General features: G+C 57.0%; 1 protein-coding gene across 2 annotated transcripts; it reads left to right on the forward strand.

Annotated features, from left to right (window-relative positions):
- Window positions 1-991: 991 nt before the first annotated feature.
- Window positions 992-18193, forward strand: SLC9A5 (solute carrier family 9 member A5). 2 transcript variants are annotated; one of them, XM_013942699.2, is made up of 16 exons: window positions 992-1133; window positions 7951-8253; window positions 9009-9172; window positions 9493-9571; window positions 9889-10066; window positions 10197-10417; window positions 10592-10794; window positions 11834-11923; window positions 12070-12140; window positions 12926-13055; window positions 13564-13652; window positions 13962-14088; window positions 14219-14389; window positions 15065-15134; window positions 15390-15521; window positions 15822-18193. In XM_013942699.2, exons 1-16 carry the CDS (start codon window positions 992-994, stop codon window positions 16289-16291), a joined length of 2640 nt encoding a protein of 879 aa, XP_013798153.2. In that variant the 3' UTR covers window positions 16292-18193. The 2 variants fall into 2 exon arrangements, with proteins under 2 accessions (XP_013798153.2, XP_067158883.1); XM_067302782.1 differs by lacking the exon at window positions 992-1133 and having other exon boundaries at window positions 8110-8183.
- Window positions 18194-18751: the final 558 nt, after the last annotated feature.

Consider the following 18751-nt stretch of genomic DNA (forward strand, 5'->3'; position numbering starts at 1 on the left):
AGGGGCCCCATGGTGATGCAGGGGGACCGGGGCAGGTGCTGGGGGCCTGGGGCAAACAGGGGCCCCATGGTGATGCAGGGGGACCGGGGCAGGTGCTGGGGGACTGGGGCAATACAGGGGCCCCATGGTGATGCAGGGGGACCGGGGCACACAGGGGCCCCATGGTGATGCAGGGGGACTGGGGCAGGTGCTGGGGACCTGGGGCAATACAGGGGTCCCATGGCAATGAAGGGGGACCAGGGCAAACAGGGGCCCCATGGTGATGCAGGGGGACTGGGGCAGGTGCTGGGGGCCTGGGGCAATACAGGGGCCCCATGGTGATGCAGGGGGACCGGGGCAGGTGCTGGGGGACTGGGGCAAACAGGGGCCCCATGGTGATGCAGGGGGACTGGGGCAGGTGCTGGGGGACTGGGGCAATACAGGGGCCTCATGCTGATGCAGGGGGACCGGGGCAAACAGGGGCCCCATGGTGATGCAGGGGGACTGGGGCAGGTGCTGGGGACCTGGGGCAATACAGGGGTCCCATGGCAATGAAGGGGGACCAGGGCAAACAGGGGCCCCATGGTGATGCAGGGGGACTGGGGCAGGTGCTGGGGGCCTGGGGCAATACAGGGGTCTCATGGTGATGCAGGGGGACTGGGGCAGGTGCTGGGGGCCTGGGGCAATACAGGGGCCCCATGGCAATGAAGGGGGACCGGGGCAATACAGGGGCCCCATGGTGATGCAGGGGGACCGGGGCAGGTGCTGGGGGCCTGGGGCAATACAGGGGCCCCATGGTGACGCAGGGGGGCCGGGGCAGGTGCTGGGGGCCTGGGCAGGGTGCAGGGGGCGGCGGGCGGTGGTCGGCAGGCGGCGGGCGGGGCCCGGGGCGGGGCTGGGGCGAGGGCGGCGGCGGCGGCGGCGGCGGGGCCGGGCCCGGCTCTGCCCCACGTGCATGTGACGTCCGCGGCGGCCGGGAGCGCGGCGGAGCGGAGCGGAGCGGAGCGGGGCCATGCAGCCCCCGGCGGGCCCGGCGGCCTCCCCCGGCCCCGGCCCCCCGACGGGCTCCGAGCTGCTGCGCTGGCAGTGGCAGGAGGTGCAGGTGCCTTGCCTGGTGGCCGCCTGGATCCTGGTGGCCAGCCTGGCCAAGATCGGTGAGTCCCGGTCCGGTATGGCTCGGTACGGTACGGTACTGTGCGGTGCGGTATGGCCCCCACGCCTCACCTCCCCCGGGCACCGCATCACCGTGCCCCGCGGCGGTCGGCAGTGAGGACACAGGCGTCCGGGTGGCGCTCGGGTTTGGGGACAAAGATGCAGGGTTTGGGGGGGGCGCTGGGGGCATGGCAGCTGCGGGGCAGGTGAGACCCGCAAGGGTAGCCCTGGAGAGCATGGTGGCATCTGGCCCTGTCTGTGCCCTGCAGCGCCTCGGGCTGGCCAGGGCAAGGGATGCCACCAAATGTGGGCACACAGAGCCAGGGCTCTGGGACGAGGGGCTGGAGCCCCGCTGGCATCCATCCTCTCCTAGGTGTGCTGGCACAGCATGACATGGCCCAGAGAGGACTGCAGCAGCCTGGCACAAACCTGCACCACATCCCTCTTCCCCTTCCGTGGGATGCCAAGCAGTGACAAGCTGAGCCCTGTGGCAGTGGGGGTCAGGGTTCACCTGGGGGCTGCCTTGAAGGTGCTACCCAGGGACAACCCAGTGGCTTGGTTCCCTTCCCCGTGAAGAATGGACAGGTGGGCACAGAGGAGGGACCATTCAGGAGAAGAGAAGCTGAGCAGAGATGCTGAACAAGGTCTCACAGCCTGGAGGTTGGCATAGCAATTGCCCCCAGCAGGGCTGGAGGTGGTTCAGTCTCACCAACTCTGGGAAGGGCTTGGTGGTGACAGTGTTGGGCAAGACATTGCCCTGGCAGCTCGGATCTGGGTCCATGCTTGGGGTCAACTATAGTGGGTCACTCCAGCTCCAGGTCACCTCTGGCTCTTGTGCTGGCCAACCGGGAGTGTGGTACATACAGACATGCAGCTGGGGAGGAGCAGCCCCTACTTCCCCTCTCTGCTGCAAGAGGCTGCTGCGGAAAGGTGCAAGGAGCTGGGACAGAGGATGTGGTTTGAGGTCCCTGGGGAGAATTGCCACAGCCACAGGCTGTGGGGCTGGCTTTGCTCCTGTCCCTGCTCCCTGTGGTGCAGGCAATCTGTGAGTGTTGAGAGAGAAGACCAGACACAGAGAGATGCTGAATGGCTGCATCCTCCAGTGGACTGGCCGATGGCTGCACTTGGGTGCAGGATACCAGGGCACCCTGGGATCTTGGAGGGGATGCCCACATGTGGGTGCAGAGCAGGCTCTCAACAGACATCCCCTGGGGCTGGTCCCCTGGGGTGGCTCTGTCTGCTGTGCTGGGCCCAGGGGAAGAAACAGTGACCTTGAACAAGGTTTCCTCCTTTGGGTCCAAGCTGTGTGGCATGGTCCCCATGGTGGGAGGGTGGGCATGCCCTTATTTTGGAGATGGTTCAATACTCTGGAAGAAATGTGCATTTGAAGTCAGGCAGGGGAGGGAGTCTCTGGGCAATTGGGGACCAGCAGGAGCTCCCAATATATAGGGGAAGACTACAGCTGTGGCCCTTGGCTGGCCTCTGCCTGTCCCAAGCACCATCAAAACTGCTGCTGTAGGCCTCACACTCCTTCCCTTTCTCTTTTTCCTCGGCCTCCTCATTAGGAAGAGCTAAAGTATTGCCATGAGTGAATTAAGGGGCATTATGAGCTTAAAAATATAACCTTTTGTCTGCAGCTGTGCCACCTCCAGCCACTGTACGCATCTGTCCTAGCTGCAGAAGATCAGACAAACGATTTCTTTCTCTGATTGTTATTGTCTTCTTTCAAACATCTCAGTGGAGCCGCTCTTTGTTCAGGTTTCCCTCAATGTGTTCCCCACTGCACCCCTGCCTTGTTTTTGCAGGCAGTGTCTGAGGATGCTGGAAATCCTGCATCCCCCCAACACCCTTTGGTGGACAGGTGTGCCGGCACATGCTAGGGTCAGTGTGCTCCAGACTCAGCTGGTGAAATGGCCTGGGTTGCTGGGCTCATAGTCCCAGCATGAGGCTGCATCTTACATCCTAGAAGCAGCAGACCGGCTGCCCCTCTGCTGCTGTGGGTGATCCTGCAGGCATACCAGGGCTGAGGGACAGGAGCCCTGGACCTGGCAGCACTTCGCATGCTGCTTGCTCCATTTTCTCCCTATGGAGCACATGGAGTAGGCAGTTAGCCCTGGGTACATGCAGGTGGTTCTACTACTCAGCAGCAGGGAAAAAGGTACTGATTAAATCCAGATTGGTTCCAGGACATGGACAGTTGAACCTGAGGTCTTCCTTGGTTTTTGGTCATTGCCAAACCCCCAGATCCCCCATGGTCCTCCAGCCTTGAAGCTAGCTGATGGCTTCTCTCTTCCCAGTGGGAAGTGTTGAACTGTGTGGAGGTTGGTGGCAGTGTTGAGACACAACCCAGATGGCCTGTTGTTCTGGGCTGTCTGGCTCAGCGCATTCTATGGGTCAGATTCATACATTCATAGCCTAGAGCAAGGAGTGAAATCTGGACCCAAAATGGAAAAGCTGTAGGGCTGCAGGCAGTGCTCGTGGATTAGCATCCTGGAAAGACAGTGCCTGGAGATGGTATGGAAACTGGAGCGTGTGTTGCCCCCAGAGCACACAGTGGGGGCTCATCGGGGACTCAAGGAGATGGCAACGGAGGAGGATGATCTCTGAAAGCAGGCAGGGGGCAACACTGGCTGTGTAGGCCTGAATCTTGGGTGTAGGCTGTTGCGGAGGAGCCGTTGCGGTTGCGGTGCTGAGCTGCCAGCTCACAACCCTGTGACTGCAGGGGAGGAAGTGGCCTGGGGCCTGTGTAACAGGGAAATGACACTGTAGGCTCTGTTCTCTGAGGCAGTCACGATGCTGGGGTGCCCTGAGCCAGCAGAGAGCAAATGCCCAGGGCGGGGAAAACTAGTTTGGGTGTTGCTTTCCTGTACAGGGAGGCGTCATCCGGGCTTTGCTGCCCTTTCCGTACTGGTCAGAGCATAGATCTGTTTTAATGAGACATGGGGAAGAGTGAAATGAGGGACCAGTGATGCTGGAAAGCCCAGATGTATCTGCATGGAGATGGTGCCTCCTCCTGCCTGGTAGTCTCTCAAGGCAGGGATAGCCAATGCCTGTGTGCTCAGTGTGTTTGAGGGGCATAGCTATATCATCCTGAAAGGGAAGCGCAGTCTCCCTGCAGTGTGTCTGTCTGTGCTTTCCTCAGGGATTTGGGGGTGTTGCTGTTTGGGGAGGACCAACCCTGCCTCATGGCTCTGAGTGTTGTCCTGCACCTGCTTCTCATCCACTTCTGCCCCAACATGCACCACTGGGCAGGGTTTTGCCAGCAGACAGACATTTTTCCACTCAGTAGCATCCCCACAGGTCAGGACCTTCAGTCCTTGCAGCACATGGTCCCTTGACCCTGTTGTTTCCAGTGCCTACATCTCTCTCCCTGGCTGCTTTTGTCTTGGTTTAGTTGTTCTGTGGTTTCCACTGGTACCCTGATCAACAGAGGGATGGTGCAGACTGGCCCAAAGTTCTCCCAACTGCAAATCCTGTATTATGGATGTCTGAGTGTAGATAATGGCTCTGAAGTTAATTCACATGTGGCTAAGTTACTGTTGCTGTGGGAACGTTAATACAGAAATTCTTGACTAGTTTGTATAAAATTAGAGCTTTTACCACCCATCCCTACTCACTGCTCCTGTGGTGCAGAGCTCCGCGTGTGAGGGTGGCAGCCCTTCAGTGGCGTGGCAGTGGGATCAGCCCTGTGCAGGGTAAGTGAAGCTATAAGCCCTTCTGTTCCCTGAGCCAGGTCCAGAGATCCCTGGGAAACTGAGTTGGTTGCAGTGGCCTCGCTCCAGAAATGCTTGGCTGCAGGCAGCACCACCCAACATGCTGCTATCGCACCACCCCCATCAGTGCTCCTGGTGTGATGGCAGAGGGTTTCCTACCCATATTGGTGGGTAGGGTCTCAGCAGCCCTGTCCCCAGCCCTGCTCCAGGCCATGCGGGGAAATGATGCGAAAGAGATGCCCAGTGGGGCCAGATGGTGCAGACTGGGCCACGCGGGGTGGCACAAGGTGGGAGACCGGTGGCATGGGTACTGGAGCAGGGCAGAGACCTGCCTATTCTCTTATTGCTCAATACCGAGGATGTAGGGAAGTGAACCACCTGGGATGCCCTCATTGTTAGATCAAGAGGCTGTGTGTGCAGACTGCACTTCTCTCATCACTGCTCTTCCTTTCTTTGCCTGGGTTTACGGCCCTGGATAAAGAATGATCGATGAGGGCTGTGAGCCAGAGCAACATCCCCTTAGCAGCATTGTGTGTTCTCCCAGATCCCTCTGCTCAGCCAGGGGATTTCTGCCATGCAGGTGCAGCACGGAGAGTGAATATGGGTTGCCAGTGAGAAACAGGGAGTGGAGATCTTGGCAATGCTCCTGAGCTTGCGAAAAGGGGCTGGATGTGTCGTTCTCTTGAAAACTTCAGAGCTTTGTTCCCGTGGGTGGGAAATGGTTTCACAGCCTGCCTCAATCACTGAGTGAGCATGGTTCGCCCACTGGTGCTGCCTTCCCCAGGCTCACGTGGGGTGAGCAGGGCTCTGATGCTGCTTGTGTGGCCGTTTAGTAGGAATATTGCGGGGCTGGAGCTCAGCCACCCCTTCTCTGGGCTATGGGCTTGCTTGAAGGGCTGAAGTCATCATATCAGCACTGCTTCGGTGGCACTACCAGGCAGGACCCCAGTCCCTGTCAGCTGGCGGAGGTGGCCTGGGGAGAGGAGGGTGCATGGGATGATGGATGCCCTAGGTTCTGTGGCTGTGGTACTTAGCTGCAGAGCCGTGACAGAAGGGCTGGCTTGGTCCCAGGTGCCTTGTGAATCATCACTCATGAGATCTGGCTGTGGTTGGTGTTGGAGCTGCAGCTCACACCACCCTGGTGCTTGCTACTTTGCCCTTGCCAGCTGTGGCAGTGTTTCTGGGGGTTGTGTTATGGCAGGGGAGCAATCCTGTAGCTTGCTAGGATTGTACAGACAGGGCTCACCATACCAAGGAGTAGTGCAGATCACTGTGAAGGACTCAATCAAAGAAAAGCAGTCCTTATCCTGCACATTCAGTCATGGGCTCAGAGCTGGTTGATTCTGCTTAGGAACTAGGACTTTGTCGCTGACTTATCTCATCTAATTCAGTGCTCAGCTGCAGTCAAGGAGAACAAATCAACCTAGAAGCACTAGAAAGGAGTAAAGAACAACACCAGGAGGCCACTACCTGAGTGCCCATGGTTTTCACATCTCAGGGATGCTGGGACTGGTCCCAGAACGGATAGAACAAGATTGGGACAGGTTCAGTGGAGGACAGCAAGGGCAACAGAGATATGGAAATCTACTGGGGAAGCATTGCCTATTCCTGAGCTTCTCTCTAGAGCCATGGGAGATGAGATGGTGGGCTAGGCAGACCTATGGTCTGTCCATGTGGGTCCCCAAGGAGGGAAGAAGCCAAGTGTCCTAGAGTCTACATGTGACCACAGCACAGCCTTCCTTCCAAAAGGAGACATGGAGTGGGATGAGTTGGCACAAACAATGGACACATCTAATCCAGCTAAAGGTCTTTAGGGGCTGAGTTTTGGGTGGGCAGTAGAGCTGGGCATGCAGCCAAGTGACAGCTCAGCAGCTGCTCTGATGTCCCTTGTACCTGCTGAGTACCCAGAGGAAAGTGCTCAGAGATGGTTCTGGAAGTGCCTGGAGGAACCCACACCCCAGGAGAAGGATTCTTTCCAATAACCCTGGTGCTCTCAGGTGGAAACCTTGTTTTAACATCATGTGAACAGCTTCCCAGCATCTGATGGACAAGTTATGCTACAGAGGGGGTGGATGTCACAAGTGACAACAGGACTGACTGTGAGAACTCAGCTGTGAGGGCAAAACTGCTGTGAACCTCGCCAGTCCTCCCCTACGGGCTGCCCTTCGGGGGTAGCAAAAATACAGCACCCCATGCTATGGAGGAGAAATATACAGGGATGGGAAGTTGTCCTTGTGGCCTTTCTAGGAAGCTGGTATGGTTCAGGTTTACATAGGATAACCTGGCCTTGGAGATCAGGCTGCCTGGAGGAACAGGAGCTGTCTGGCTGGCACGGCGTCCCACTGGCTTGTGCTTGACTGCAGGCTCATTACCACAGAGCTGACAGATAAATATGAGGGTATAATCTGCTTGGTTTAAAAATATCCTGTTAAAAATCCTGTTTTGTAGCAGTTTAAGATTTGGTCCAAACCTCACATTGAATAAACAAATTACCCAAAGTGTCTCTAAATCTGCTGTTCCCATGCTCCTTCTTTCTCTGTGTGCAGGTAGGTTAGCTAGTGCTGAGGAAGGCTGCGCTCTGGGGAGGAAGCTAGCTGACTTGCTTGTGCTGCAGTGTTTTGCATGCTGCTCCATTTGCTTGCTCAGACAGCTGCAGACAAGGTCACCCCGCTGCCAGGGCTGAGCATCCCCATATCTGAGTGGGACAAAGTGTCCCTGTGACCAGGATGCCCTCACCTGAACAGCAGCCAGCATTGTTTGTGATGCTATAAACATGCTCACTGACTGGCTTTTTCCTTTAAGCATAGATGCCAAGGGCCAAAAAAGAAAAATACCCAGCTGCCTGGCTTTTTAGACAGTGGCTTGGGAGGAGAGGGAGGCTTTGAAGAGGCTAGGAATTGAAATTGTGACCTGGGAGTTTCCTGTGGCCAGCTAGCTGGAAGGTCTTCTGTGCACATATGGCCACAAAATGACCTTAAATGCTCTGTCGTCGTCCCCCCCCGGGGGCAGTTGTGCCCCAGCCAACCATTTTGTGGAGCCTATGGATTCAGGATGTTCTGCCCATATGCCCCTTAGGCTGATGCTGACATTCTTCCTTTCCTTCCAGTTTTCCATCTGTCAAGGAAGGTGACATCCATCGTCCCGGAGAGCTGCCTCCTCATCCTGCTGGGGCTGGGCCTGGGGGGCATCGTGTTGGCCGTGGCAAAGAAAGCCGAGTACCAGCTGGAGCCCAACATGTTCTTCCTCTTCCTCCTGCCCCCCATAGTCTTAGACTCAGGCTACTTCATGCCCAGCCGGCTGTTCTTCGACAACATCGGCGCGATCCTCACCTACGCGGTGGTGGGCACGCTCTGGAACTCCTTCGCCACCGGCGTGGCACTCTGGGGGCTACACCGGGCTGGGCTCATGGGTGGGTGCACAGGGCTGAGGCCTGCAGGGTGTGGGGTGCAGCACCAGACTGGGCTATGGGCTTCCTGGCTTGGGTTACACTATGGGCTGTATCTGCAAAAGATGGATTAGAGGGTGCAAGGTGCCCCCAAGCTCAGAGCTTTCTGCCTGGCCCCAGCACAAATTCCCAGCAGGTATTGCAGGAGCAGGCTGATGCTGGCATCCCAGGAAACAACTCCCTGGCAGTGAGTGTCTGCCAGGGCATCAAGCGTGCAGGATAAATGGGCCCTGCTTGGCACTGGGCTGACTCACAATTTTGCTATTTTTGTCACCGACCTTGGCTAGCTTTGTTGCCTTGCTGTAAAATTGCCTGTCCTTGGCTGGAACCACTGGCCCTGGCTGGACTGGACTGTGTTTCAAGCTCTCTTGAGCCCAGAGAGACTTCCTGGTGCCTGGCCCTGAGATGGGGTTGCCCAGCTCTCTTTGGTGTATACCTGCCTGAGGTGAAACGATGATGCACCTAGGTGCTGAGGGCAACATCCAAATCTTGCTCCCCCGTGTTGCAGTGAGGATGTGCTGACCCTGCCCGGCCTTGGATCCCTAGTGGGCTGGGACCACCCCCTGGCTCAGCCCACTATGCTCTGAGCCGGGACCCTGCAGCCAAGTTGCCAGGGGCAGATAGGGGACAATCTTGCTTCAGCAGCCAGGCTGCTTCACCTGGTGAAAGGGGCACTGGGGCTGGTGGTGCACCTGAGCTCAGTCCTTCTGTTCTGGCAGATCCGGGTGTCAAAGCTGGGCTGATGGATTTCCTGCTCTTCGGCAGCCTTATCTCAGCTGTGGACCCTGTGGCAGTGCTGGCTGTCTTTGAAGAGGTTCATGTGAACGAGACCCTCTTCATCATTGTGTTCGGCGAGTCCCTCCTGAATGATGCTGTCACTGTGGTGAGTTGGAGCTAGGGGAACCCTAAGGTGGAGCCTGACATGGGCTGCAGGTGCTGGAGTCCCCCAGAATAGGCAGAGGATGCAGACAACATCCCCAAACCTGGGAAGACCCGTGCCCTGCTCTCAGGGCCCCTCCGCTCTCTTGGCCCTGAGGGAAGGGGGCAATGAGCGTGTACTTTGTCTACTGAAATGAGCTGTGTTCCCAGGCAGATGTGGGACTGGCGATGCTTCTTCTGCAGTGATTGTCCTGCCTGCAGCTGCTGCTCCTTTCAAGGCAGGGCCATATCCTGCCTTCCCCAAGGGATTTGTTTTGCCTGCAGGTGCTGTACAAGGTGTTCAACTCTTTTGTGGAGCTGGGCCCAGCTCACATCCACGCCACGGACTATGTGAAGGGGGTAGGTGAGTATGTGCCCCATCAGTCCCTCCATTTCTCCCTCCAGCATGTGAGTGTGGCAGGGGGTGACCATAGTCATCATCGTGCAGCGGGGTGGGTGCTGAGCACCTGGAGCTCTTTGATACTCCATCCTAGCTGTCATGTGGATCGGGCACGCACCGGCCATCAGGCCACAGGCCATCGGACGGTGGGTGCTCTGGCAGGGACCCTGACAGGAGCATGGGGCTCAGCTGGCCCAGTATGGTGAGGCTGTGGGGCACAGGAGCTGGGCTTGCTAGCTCGTGGTGGGCCCCAAGGGTGCAAACAAGCCTTCTCCCCGCAGTCTCCTTCTTCCTTGTGAGCCTGGGGGGCACGGCCGTGGGGCTGCTTTTTGCCTTCCTCCTGGCCCTGATCACGCGGTTCACCAAACGTGTGCGCATCATTGAGCCTCTCTTCGTCTTCCTCCTGGCCTACGTTGCGTACCTTGCTGCCGAGATGGTCTCACTGTCCTCCATCCTGGCGTGAGTACTGCGGTGTCCCTCTGGGGTATCCAGGAAAGTGGAGGCACTGTGCTGAGCAGTGAGGAGCTGCAAGCAGGCCTGCTTATCCTCCTGCAGTAGGGTCACGCTGGCTCCTTCTGCCCCTCTGCAGGGTCACCTTCTGTGGGATCTGCTGCAAGAAGTACGTGGAAGCCAACATCTCCCAGAAATCCCGTACCACCGTCAAGTACACCATGAAGACCCTGGCAAGTAGCTCAGAGACCATCATTTTCATGTTCCTGGGCATCTCGGCTGTGGATACCTCCAAGTGGGCATGGGATACAACACTGGTGCTAGGCACCCTGCTCTTCATCCTGCTCTTCAGAGCCGTGGGTCAGTCTGCCCAGCTGTGCTTCTGGCCCAGGCCTTTCCATGCCAAAAAGCAGTATCCCCCAAGAGGGCATGGGCAGGGGGCCAGCCATGGCTCCTGGCCTGGGCTTTGCCCTGTCTCCAGGAACAGGCAGGGCTCTAACAGCATCCAAGGCTCTCCTTCCCCTTCTTTTCTAGGCGTTGTCCTCCAGACCTGTGTGCTCAACCGCTTTCGCCTCATTCCTCTGGACAGGATTGATCAGGTGGTCATGTCATATGGCGGCCTCCGTGGAGCTGTTGCCTTTGCCCTGGTCATCCTGCTGGATGGGGCGAAGGTCAAAGCCAAGGATTACTTTGTGGCAACGACCATCGTGGTGGTGTTCTTCACTGTCATTGTGCAGGTCAGGATGGATGCTGTGCCCCTCTCCTGGTCACCATGCCCCGCCTCTAGTGCTCCCCTCTCACCCAGAGCCGGCTTGTGGGGCGAGGCTGGTGCACAGTACTGGGCATCCTGTATGCTCAGGACATGCCCCTCTCTTCTGCAGCTCATTCACCCCTGAGCTGGGCTCAGCAGGACCAGGAGGACTCAGATCTGGGCCCCAACCTGTCTCTCTACAAACCTCTTGCCCCTGCCTCTTCTCTGTACTGATGCTGCAGCTGCTTCTGCTAGCATTGGCTGGGTGAGGGGCCTGTGTGTATTCCCAGTGGGCTGGGGTAGGAGAAAGGGAAGGTCTGGTTATTGCCTTCCCTTGGTAGAGAGCTTGCAACCCTGTTTCCTCCAGCCCTGGCCCTCAGAGCATCTCCTCCTTCCTTGCCACAGCAATGTGCTGTGCAGCTGGCATGTGGGAGAAGTGGACTGCCAGGCATCCCATGAGCCCACAGGTGCCTGTTGCACCCCTCCTCTAGCCAGTGCTTTGCTTCTTGTGCAACTTTTGGTGCTCAGTGCCTCCCTGGCACCGCATACATCACATGGCTGCCATGCAGGACTGCCTGAGATGGCTGTCACGATGGTGGAGCCATGACCCAGGTTGTTTCTCCATTGCAACAGGGTGCATCTGGCCAGGCTGTTTTCTTTACAAACCTGCTGACTGCCCATAGCTCTGGTACTCCTATGCCCCTGGAAGGTGCCAGGCCAAATCCATGGCTGAGTGACCCCTCTGCCTGTGGGGAAGCTGTACTACAGATCGATGTGAGCTGGGTGGGGCGGTGGGGAGGGTGGCGAGAGGGGCTGCCCGCCTGGACACTGGTACCCTTACAGGACTGTCCAGTCCCCAAACTGGCCATCACCTGGGGTCCCAGGCTCAGTGTCTCGGCTTGGTAGTGGCGCATGTGGTTTGCACAGATGCTTTCCGTGGGCAAGTCATGCTGCTTCTACTCCTGAGCCCCAGCCATGCAGCCTCACCCTCCCAGTCTTTCCCTTGCCCTCTGCTACCATTGCAGGGCCTCACCATCAAACCCCTGGTGACATGGCTGAAGGTGAAGCGCAGTGACCACCACAAGCCCACGCTGAATGAGGAGCTTCATGAGCACGTAGGTGCTGGTTCCGGGGCTGCCCCGGCTCCCCACATTGCTGGGGCTGAGCGAGAGCAATTCGGGGCCTCAGCACCACTGGGCACGCTCAGCCCTGGCATGCAGGGTGCATCTCCACCACTCTCACCCTCTTCTCCCCCCTCAAGGCCTTTGATCACATCCTGGCGGCAGTGGAGGACATTGTGGGGCACCATGGCTACCATTACTGGCGGGACAAGTGAGTGTCTCACCTCGGATTCTCCCTAGGCTGTCAGGTGGACAGGGGGTCTGCCAGCCACAGGGACATCCTGGGATCCCTGCTGGAGGACACCCCCACTCTAGGCAGGGCAGCATGAGCAGGAAGGCCATCTCAGCCTCTGTCCGTCCCTCTGGAAGTGCAGTCTGGTGATGGCCTTGCTTTCACAGAGCAGCCCAAGGCTGCAGAGGCGTCCCAGAGAGATGCTGGGCAGGTGTGAGAGGGACAGCCTGTCTGTGGTTCAGGTTGGTGTTGCTTGCTGGTACTGCAGCTGCTCTGGGGCCACAGGGTGTCCATGGTTGCTGGTGATAGCTGCCCCAGGGCACACCATGTCTCCCAAGGATGGAGCTGCACTGGGGAATGAAGCCTGACAAGGGACCAGCCCTGTTAAAACTTTGGGACTATTTTTCTGCAGCACCATGACAGGAAATGGATGCAAAAGCCTGTTTCCTGGAGGGGAAGCGCTCCAGCTGGGGAGTAATTCTGACCCAAGTCCCATCCCCATCATTAGTTCTGCCCATCACTCCCTCGGGCCTGCCAGGTTTCTGGCTTCCCCTTGGCCAAGGACAAAGGATCGGTGTGTCCCCATCCCCCTCCTGTCCCCCCCACAGTGGTCTGCCCATGGGAACAGCCAGATGCTGCACGCTCAACCTGTTTTTACCATGCTTTGAGCACTTGTGACCTTGCACAGGCAGGAGGCACCTGACCCTTGTACCTACTTGCCCCTTCATGGTTGCTAAACCACCCTTGTCTTCATCTCATGCCAGATGGGAACAGTTTGACAAGAAGTACCTGAGCCAGCTCCTGATGAGGAAATCTGCCTACAGGCTCCGGGATGAGATCTGGGATGTTTATTACAAGCTGAACATCCGTGATGCTATCAGCTTTGTGGACCAGGTAGCGGTGAATGGGCATGCCGCAGGAGCTAGGCCAGTGGGATGGAGTGGGATGGCTCTGACGGAGCCACCACAGCTGGAGGAGCCAGCTGGGTCCTGCCTGGCCCGGAGTAGCTCCTTTCTGGCTGAGGCATTGGAGAGCTTCCCACTGGTGCATAGGCCCATGGTGAGAAGTCCAGGCTGGCCTTGTTTGCAATATGGCCATGCTGATAGAGACAGAGGGATGCAGATCCCATGACGGGCCTGGGGAATGGCTATTCATGCAGCTCCTTTGAGCACTGGTACTTGGTCTGGCTGCTGGAACATCTCCACAGCATCCCCCAGGAAACATCTGGCGGCTCTTGCAGGTGTCACATGCCTCCCCAGAGCGCTCTGCCTTGCTGGCTTGTGGCCTGGCACCAAGCTGGGCCCAGAGGCCCATGGGCACCAAAGGAGGCTGGTGACTCTCATGTGGCCCAGCTGGCTCCCTGGCTACCCTGACACCTGCCCCGCTCTTTCCAACCCTGTAGGGTGGCCATGTGCTCTCTGCCGCCAAGCTGGCATTGCCCTCCATGCCCAGCCGCACATCCATGTCAGAGTCGTCCGTCACAAACCTCCTGTGAGTATGAGCACCCTGAGCCCCCAGCCTCCAGGCAGACCCTGTGGGACCCCTGCAGCTGCCTGCTCTTACTGGGGATAAGTTTTGCTGGTCCAGGTTGGGTTGGGGCAGGAGCCCTGCTGCATCATCCCATCTCCCCTGGCCAGGCTCCCCACCCTCACCCCACAGAGCTGTGCTGCCCCACCACCCCAAAACCCTGCTGCCTGGCATGCCTCCTGGGCTGGCCCACAGCCAAGGGTGGGGCCGGCTGCCAGCTGTGGGGCCTGCCCAGGGCAGCAATGGGTGCTCCAGCTCCATCTCACCCTCTAGGAGGGAGAGTGGCAGTGGTGCATGCCTGGACCTGCAGGTGATTGACACAGTGCGGAGCCGCCGAGACAAGGAGGATGCGGTGATGCACCATGTGCTGCGAGGGAGCCTTTACAAACCTCGCAGGAGGGTGAGCATCCCTTGGGATGTGACAGATGGCTAACACCAAGTGTAACAGCACCCTAAATGGGAGCAGGGATGGAGGATGTTCCATGGGGCCAGCTTCTCACCCTGTGTCTCTTTGCCTCTCCCTTGGCCAGTACAAGGCCAGCTACAGCCGTCACTTCATCTCTCCAGATAAACAAGAGCGGCAAGATAAAGAAATCTTCCGTCAGAACATGAAAAGGCGGCTGGAGACCTTTAAATCCACAAAGCACAACGTCTGCTCTTCCAAGAGCAAAGCCAGGCTAAAGGAAAAGGGCAGGAAAAAGGCAAGTTCTCCCCAGTCTCACACTCCCTCACTAACTTAGATATTTGCCCTCCCCCAGGCTGTGGACAGTGAGGTCCTTCAGTGGGTAGATGAGGTGCTACGGGGCACTGGCATCTCCAAAACCACAGAGGAGAGCAGAGACAGGCTCCAGGGCCTCATCTCAGTTCTGTGTGTGCTTTGCATGAGCAGTGTGGGCACACAGCTAGCATGGACCAAACACAGGGGTGCATGAGAGTTGCATGTCCATGTGTTCCCATCATGTAAGAACAGCCTCAGGGTACTCGTTTCCTGGGCAAAGTGGTTGTGAGCCCTGGAGGAACATTTTCAACCTGCCACAGGAGCTAAAAGCTTGTTTTCAAAGTGCACTCAGTGTAAAGTAGCCTGAACGTTGTTGCAGATCCAGGGGGGGTTAGGCCCAGAAGCATGACACTGCTTCTCAAGCTGGGCCTTTGGTGTCTGCCACATTTGAAGGCTTTTGAAGCCATTACAGCTGAGCTGTTTATTACTGAGCCATGAAGGTGCAAAGTCTCAGGACTAGGAACAACTGGCTGCCAGCTATGAGCCAGCTGGGGTGAGAATGTGTCTCCTGGAGGCTACTGTGGCCTGCAGGGCTGTCTGGGGGTGGGGCTTAGGGTTTGCACAGGACAGGTCCCAGACACTGTCTTTTCCTTCACAGAAGGGCATCTCTCTGACCAGTGATTCGCCCAATGGGAAGACGCAAAGAAATGTCCCCTGGCAGGAGGCAGGTAAGGCCAGCAGGCTGGCAAGGTGACTCTCCAGGACCTGGTTTGCAGATCCTGGCAAGGGAATCTTGCTGGGCCAGTTGAGGTGGGATGGGAGAAGCCCTCTGCACCTGCTCGCTGCCCCACTGCTAGCTTGATGGTGGGACAGCACCCCAGGCTGCGCTGGCAGCAAGTTCTTCTCTCATGGGTGCTGGCTCCCTGGAGGGTCAGCTCACAGGGTGCCCCGTCCTCCAACCATCCCCCCGTATCTGGCTGCAGCTCCTGTCTTGGTGATGGTCAGCTCAGATGAGGAGGAAAGCAACAGCTCGGAAACGGAGAAAGAGGACGATGAGGGGATCGTATTCATTGCTCGAGCCACCAACGAGGTCCTGCAGGGAAAGAAGACTCCTGGTAGGGACCAGCACTTCCACAGTGGGCAGGGGAGCAGCCACCATGTAGTTTGTCTTTCTTCTGCCTGGGGATCTAAGCTGCCCTCGGCCTGGGCAAAACCAAAGTCAGGGGAGCCAGGGAGAGTCGCTCTTCTCCATAGCCCTGGAGGCATGGCAGAGCCTCCCTGGGCTTCCTGGCAGCTCATGCATCCCTGAGTCATCTGAAAAGACTCTCCATTTGATACCTCTGGCCATGGCAGTGTTTGCGGGGCCCAGGGAGAGAGCAATATCCCTCTCACTGTCCTTCTTTCTGCATTCCCAGGCAGCCTGGATGTCTGCCCCAGCCCCTGCATCATCCCACCATCACCCACCTTGGCAGAGAAGGAGCTGCCATGGAAAGGAGACCAGGCTGATCTGGCTGTTTATGTCTCCTCGGAAACCACCAAAATCGTACCAGTGGATATGCAGAAAGCATGGAACCAAAGCATCTCTTCCCTGGAGAGCATTGCCTCCCCACCAGGCATCGAGACAGGACCACAGCACAAGAGATTTACTTGCCCAGTGCTGGAGGAGCAACCCCAGTCTGCCAGCCAGGTGACACCAGAGCAGAGGTCCTGCTTCCAGTTCCCAAGCCATGTCTCTAAGAGCAGCAGGTCACAGAGTGACAGCAGCCCGGATGGCACTGAGCAGCAGGAGCTGCAGCCTTTGATGGCTGCGGAGGAGCCGAACAGGATAGTGCCCTCCACGGAACCCAGGTGGCTCATCCAGTTCAACAGAGCAAGCCACCTTTGAGGCAGACTGTGGATGGGGAGGGGGCTGGGGAGCTGCAGACAGGCTGCAACCAGCTGACTGCTCTGCTGTCTTGCTTTGTAAAGCTTGTGTATGTCTCCGTAAACTCCACGAGTGGCAGGAGATCCTGGTACTCCTGCTGGAGCTGTGCTCCAGGCTGGGCTTTGCCCACACACCTGCCAATGCAAAACTGGTAGGTAAATGAGCTTCATGCTGCAATAGCAGGTACCATCCACCCAGGGAGGTGCAGACATAAAACTTCTTTCTTACTCTCTGGTCCTTACAATCCTTGCAGCCCTGGGAGGTCAGAGCTGTTCCTCCCAGAGCTTAGATTCCAGCCTGAATTGATTCTGCCATGGCTGTGCCACCCCGAGGTCTGGGGGTCCTGGCTGATAGGGTGTGACAGCTCACAGGTATTAGGGCACAAGCTGATTTTCCAGCCTGTCCATGCATAGGAGGCGTCCCAGGCAGAGGGCAGGAAGTGGAGGCCAGTGCATGAGAGACAGCCCATCCCCATAAAGTGACTGAGCCATTGACTTCAATGCTGCCATAGCGCTGGTTTCCCTACAGCAAGCATGGACTTTGGCCATGAGGCAAAAGATTGGCTCCTTTCCATGGCAGCTCTGTGTTGCCCGTGTTATGGTTGTACCACGGAGGCAACGCCTTGACCTTCTCAGGACTGGGAGCTGCGCTCCTGGGGATCGGCTCCACCAGGAGCCAGACTCCTGAACACATACGTACAGGGAGTCTCTTAGCACCCAACGTGCTGTGCCAACCTCACACCTTTTGTCTGGATGTGTTCCTGATATCTGCTGTTGTTGAGCTTTCCAGCTTTGATAGGAGGCAGCTGTCCTGCACAGTATCCTGAGTATTCATCCTGCTTGCATCCCAGTTCCTCCAGTTGCCTGGAGCCCATCAGCCAGGAGGGCTGGTTGCAGTGTGAGGAGGGGAGCAAGCGGGACAAGCAGCAGATATGAATGTACATCAGGAGCAGGTGCAAAAAGGGAGAGCTGAGAGCATCCTCGAGGTGGAAATGGCCCATGGAGTGAATCATTCCTGGTGTGATCCCAAGGGGCAGGAAGAACTGCGCCCCAAGAACTGCTGGGCACATGAAAGCTCAAGCACAGCAGTATTCATCCTACCTGCATCCCAATTCCTCCAGTTCCCTGGAGCCCATCAGCCAGGAGGCCTGACTGCAGTGTGAGGAGGGGAGCAAGCAGGACAAGCAGCAGGTATGAATGTACATTGGGAGCAGGGGCGAGAGGGGAGAGCTAAGTGCATCCTTAAGGTGGAAATGGCCCATGAAGTATCCCCAACCCTTTCACGCTGGCCCAGGCCATGGGGGCTACTGTGCCCAGCTGCTGTGCTTGAGCTTTTGTGTGCCCAGCCTGGGCCAAGGTGAGAGGGTTGGGGATGCGCCTCTTAAGGAAGAATGGTGACCTGGGCTGTTAATGCCAGATGTTAAGCCCATGGGGCTGCTCCCAGTGGAGCAGGTAAATAACTGCCTGGTCCAGCCTCTTTGGGGATGCTGAGACAGCAGGTGTTGAGGGGACACTTAGATGTGCTCAGTAAGCAGTACTGGAGCCCAGTATGGGGCAAGTGAGCTGGTGGTACACAGTGGTACTGTTAGCAAGATTCAGCAAAGGCCATTCCACTCTGTACCTGCCCCACCAGCTTGAGTGTGAGGTTTTTTGGAAGGTTTTTATATAGTTTTGCATTTCTTGTATGCCTTATTCTGGTTTTGATTTCTGATAATTGGGCCATATTAAATCTCTAGCTGGGTCAGTGTTTTCTGTAGCCATGGGCACCACAAATGACTCAAGGCTTATCTTATTTGCAAGAATATTGTTTTAATGTGAAAATATATGCAGACTATTTTGTAATGTTCAATAAATTGGAGTTGGAGCAGGTGTCACCATCTGGTCTCACTGCTGTCTGGAAACATTTGCACATCTTGCTTCCTGCAGCTCCTGGTTTGGTTCTCCCTCACAAACACCACATCCTCATACCTCCCTGCTCTTCTCCACCCTAGGACACAGCCCACCTCTCAGATTTGATGTGCCTAACTGGCTTTCCTAGTTTGATAATGTTTGCAGAAAATGTGAAATTCTTTCCAAATAGATGCTTATTTGCAGTCTTGCTGTAACACCCGACCCATCATTAGGTCATTTCTCACTGGAGCATCCAGCAAGAGGCCAGCAGGCAGCCTGATGTCTCTGAGTTAGCTCTGTGCTGCTGTCTTCCTAATGGCCATTCCTGCTGAGCATCATGTTTGCCTGCACAACAGCACAGTGCTGAGAGCCCATATCTTCCGATATGCCTACCCACCTCTACAGATTTGACATCTCTCTGAGGCCCCTGGTGTCACAAAAGAAGACACCCTATATGTTGCAGTTTTTAGAGAAGCACCATCCCCAAAGAGCTTTCAGCACCTTCTGAGATGTTGAAGCTGTGAGCATGTCC

Source organism: Apteryx mantelli, chromosome 10 (genome assembly GCF_036417845.1).
Source record: "Apteryx mantelli isolate bAptMan1 chromosome 10, bAptMan1.hap1, whole genome shotgun sequence".
NCBI lineage: Eukaryota > Metazoa > Chordata > Aves > Apterygiformes > Apterygidae > Apteryx > Apteryx mantelli.

Bases quoted from the DNA above. Each gene is read 5' to 3' on its own strand.
- SLC9A5 (XM_013942699.2), top strand. From the start codon at position 992: ATGCAGCCCCCGGCGGGCCCGGCGGCCTCCCCCGGCCCCGGCCCCCCG. The intron at 8,254-9,008 runs GTGGGTGCACAG...CTGTTCTGGCAG, and splicing joins ACACCGGGCTGGGCTCATGG to ATCCGGGTGTCAAAGCTGGG. The intron at 14,089-14,218 runs GTGAGCATCCCT...TCCCTTGGCCAG, and splicing joins TTTACAAACCTCGCAGGAGG to TACAAGGCCAGCTACAGCCG.